The sequence below is a fragment of the Nanorana parkeri genome, unplaced genomic scaffold (genome assembly GCF_000935625.1).
Source record: "Nanorana parkeri isolate BGI_ZX_2015 unplaced genomic scaffold, ASM93562v1 scaffold312, whole genome shotgun sequence".
Classification (NCBI taxonomy): Eukaryota; Metazoa; Chordata; class Amphibia; order Anura; family Dicroglossidae; genus Nanorana; species Nanorana parkeri.
The window spans coordinates 851,594-853,787 of NW_017306580.1; the positions used below are offsets into that span (position 1 = coordinate 851,594).

The 2,194-nt window shown below is 41.9% G+C and overlaps 1 protein-coding gene across 1 annotated transcript in view; it reads left to right on the top strand.

The window, feature by feature from the left end:
- The window catches only part of DEPDC1B (DEP domain containing 1B), a 43,398-nt gene extending 42,626 nt beyond the window's left edge, over positions 1-772 (top strand). Inside the window, exon 11 of the mRNA XM_018557946.1 lies at positions 611-772. Within this exon, the coding sequence (XP_018413448.1) occupies positions 611-772 (162 nt within the window). The remainder of the gene's footprint in view (positions 1-610) is intronic.
- The last annotated feature ends 1,422 nt before the right edge of the window (positions 773-2,194 follow it).

Genomic DNA, 2,194 nt, shown 5'->3' on the forward strand with positions numbered 1-2,194 from the left:
GTACGGGTGCAGTAATCTATAGCAAACGGTCAAAGACCTTGTGAACGACCGCTGAATAATGAAAAAGCAGGATACTGTTGTCAGACGGGAAGCTCATTACTTTCACTTCAGTGGCATTGTCCCTGCTGAGTCACAAAGCTGTCAATCAGCACCTGGCGTGGCGGTGCATTGGAAAAATAGTGCATGCAGCATTTTTTCTGACCAGGCCGGAACACAGGCATTGTTGTGCCATGGGTTCGGGTGTGGGCGATTGCACTGCGGCCGAGGGGCGTGCTCCGCCATTGGGGCGTGCCATCAATGCACCGCCACGCCCCTGGATGCAGTGAGCCGGCCGGGATGCGAGCCAGTGCGCTCGGGCACAAAATCGGGCCGGTACGCACTGTTTGTGGTGTGAGCTAGCCCTCCCACCGTGAACTGCAGTGTGTGACACACAAACAATGACTTGGCTCAGACAGGGGAGATAAATTAAGTTTTTCTTTTGAGGTTTGTGCATCACATAGTACTTGAATTTGGTACTTGTTTAAAATGTCATACAGGCGCATTTAGTTGCACACATTCCCTGCTTATTGAACCAATTCATCTGCTTATTGAACCAATTGTTTCCGATCAGTTTCAGAGGTCTCACCCCCAAATCTACAAGGAACGGTTCCCCACACCAGAAAGCGAGGCAGCGATATTTCCTGAACGACCGACCCTTATGTCTCAGCTGTCGTTTTTCACTCTTAAGAGACCATTCCAGTCATTTCAGAGGACCCGCAGCTTTCGCATGTAGGTGAATATCCAGTTTAAGACTGAACGATGGTTTACATTTCCTACAGAACTACTGAAACTAATTGTAGAAAGATATAAAAAAAGCAGCAAGACACGAGATATTCACTAACGCCAATGATCAGTATTTCTGTGAATATCGTTTTTTCACAAGTAGGTCAACTATTAACAGGAACATGAGATTTGGAGAAAGAAAAATGTATGGAACATTTCAATTTTTATCATTTTGCCTGTGGATTTTACCTAAGCCTACCGAGTATATGAAAACTACTTGAATTACATAATCTTCTTTGTCAAATCATGTACATACTTGAATGTCTTCGATACACTGGATGGTGCTTCTGAGAATTCACCTAGTGATGCACGGATCCGTCTTAAACTGTCTCTAATTCTGATATGTAAAATAATGCTGAGGCGCATATATCCAAATGAAAACACTGTATGGTCTGACATAGGATCCTGTTTTATGACTGTTGTTTTAAGAGTACTTTTAAGTACTAATTTGTCTTGTGTGGAACAGGTTTAAAAATACTGCTGACTCTTCTACTGTGCCTATAGATTTCAAGTTAATGCTCTTAATTGTCAAATGTTAATTATGCCAATTCCTGCTGGATTCAGGTTTTCGTGTTATAGCCACTATAAATACTCCCCCCTTCTTTCTGGCTTATAGTGTTCTTCCCACTTGGTGATGGGTGGGTAGCTTAAGATAGACAATAGGCTCATACAGTACAACCTACCTCCCCCTTCTCTTCGCCAATATTTTGAAGATCACCTCTACCCAAAACAGATTTGGATGGTCACTGGTAGACTGAATCACTGGACATAATTTTATATTGGTGACCTCCTGCATTTTTGTCTGTCTTTTTAAAGCTATAGTGAAGTTGTCACATTCTCAAAACGGGTCCCTAATTTTTTGTGTATCCTACATCAAGGACATTTTATTGGAGACCTGTAACATCATTTTTGGACTTTATAATAGGGATGTTCAGATACCAAGTTCAAGTCCCAGTACTGATACTTTTCCGGCTCCAAGTCAAGACTAGAGAGAAACTCCAATGTTAGGAGGCAGCAGTCATTAAAGAGCATTGGCTACGGGGCTCCTGGGATTTGTACATCCCTGTTTTATTGTATGATTTTATATTGATTGATGCATATATATATATATTAGGGATGCACCGATACCAAGTACTTGCTCAAGTACTCACAGATACAAGTACTGATGCATTTTTGTTTAGTGTCATGTGACAATTTTTCTAAAACAATACAGACTAATGATTTCAGGACAGTGGTGGAGCGCCAGAGCCAGGTCACAGCTGCAACCCTGGTAGTTCTCGTGAAAATGCTTTATAAGATACTTTATAATGACTAGGGAAGCACCGATACCGGTTTTCCGGTATAGAGTACCGATATTTATCTTTTGGTACTC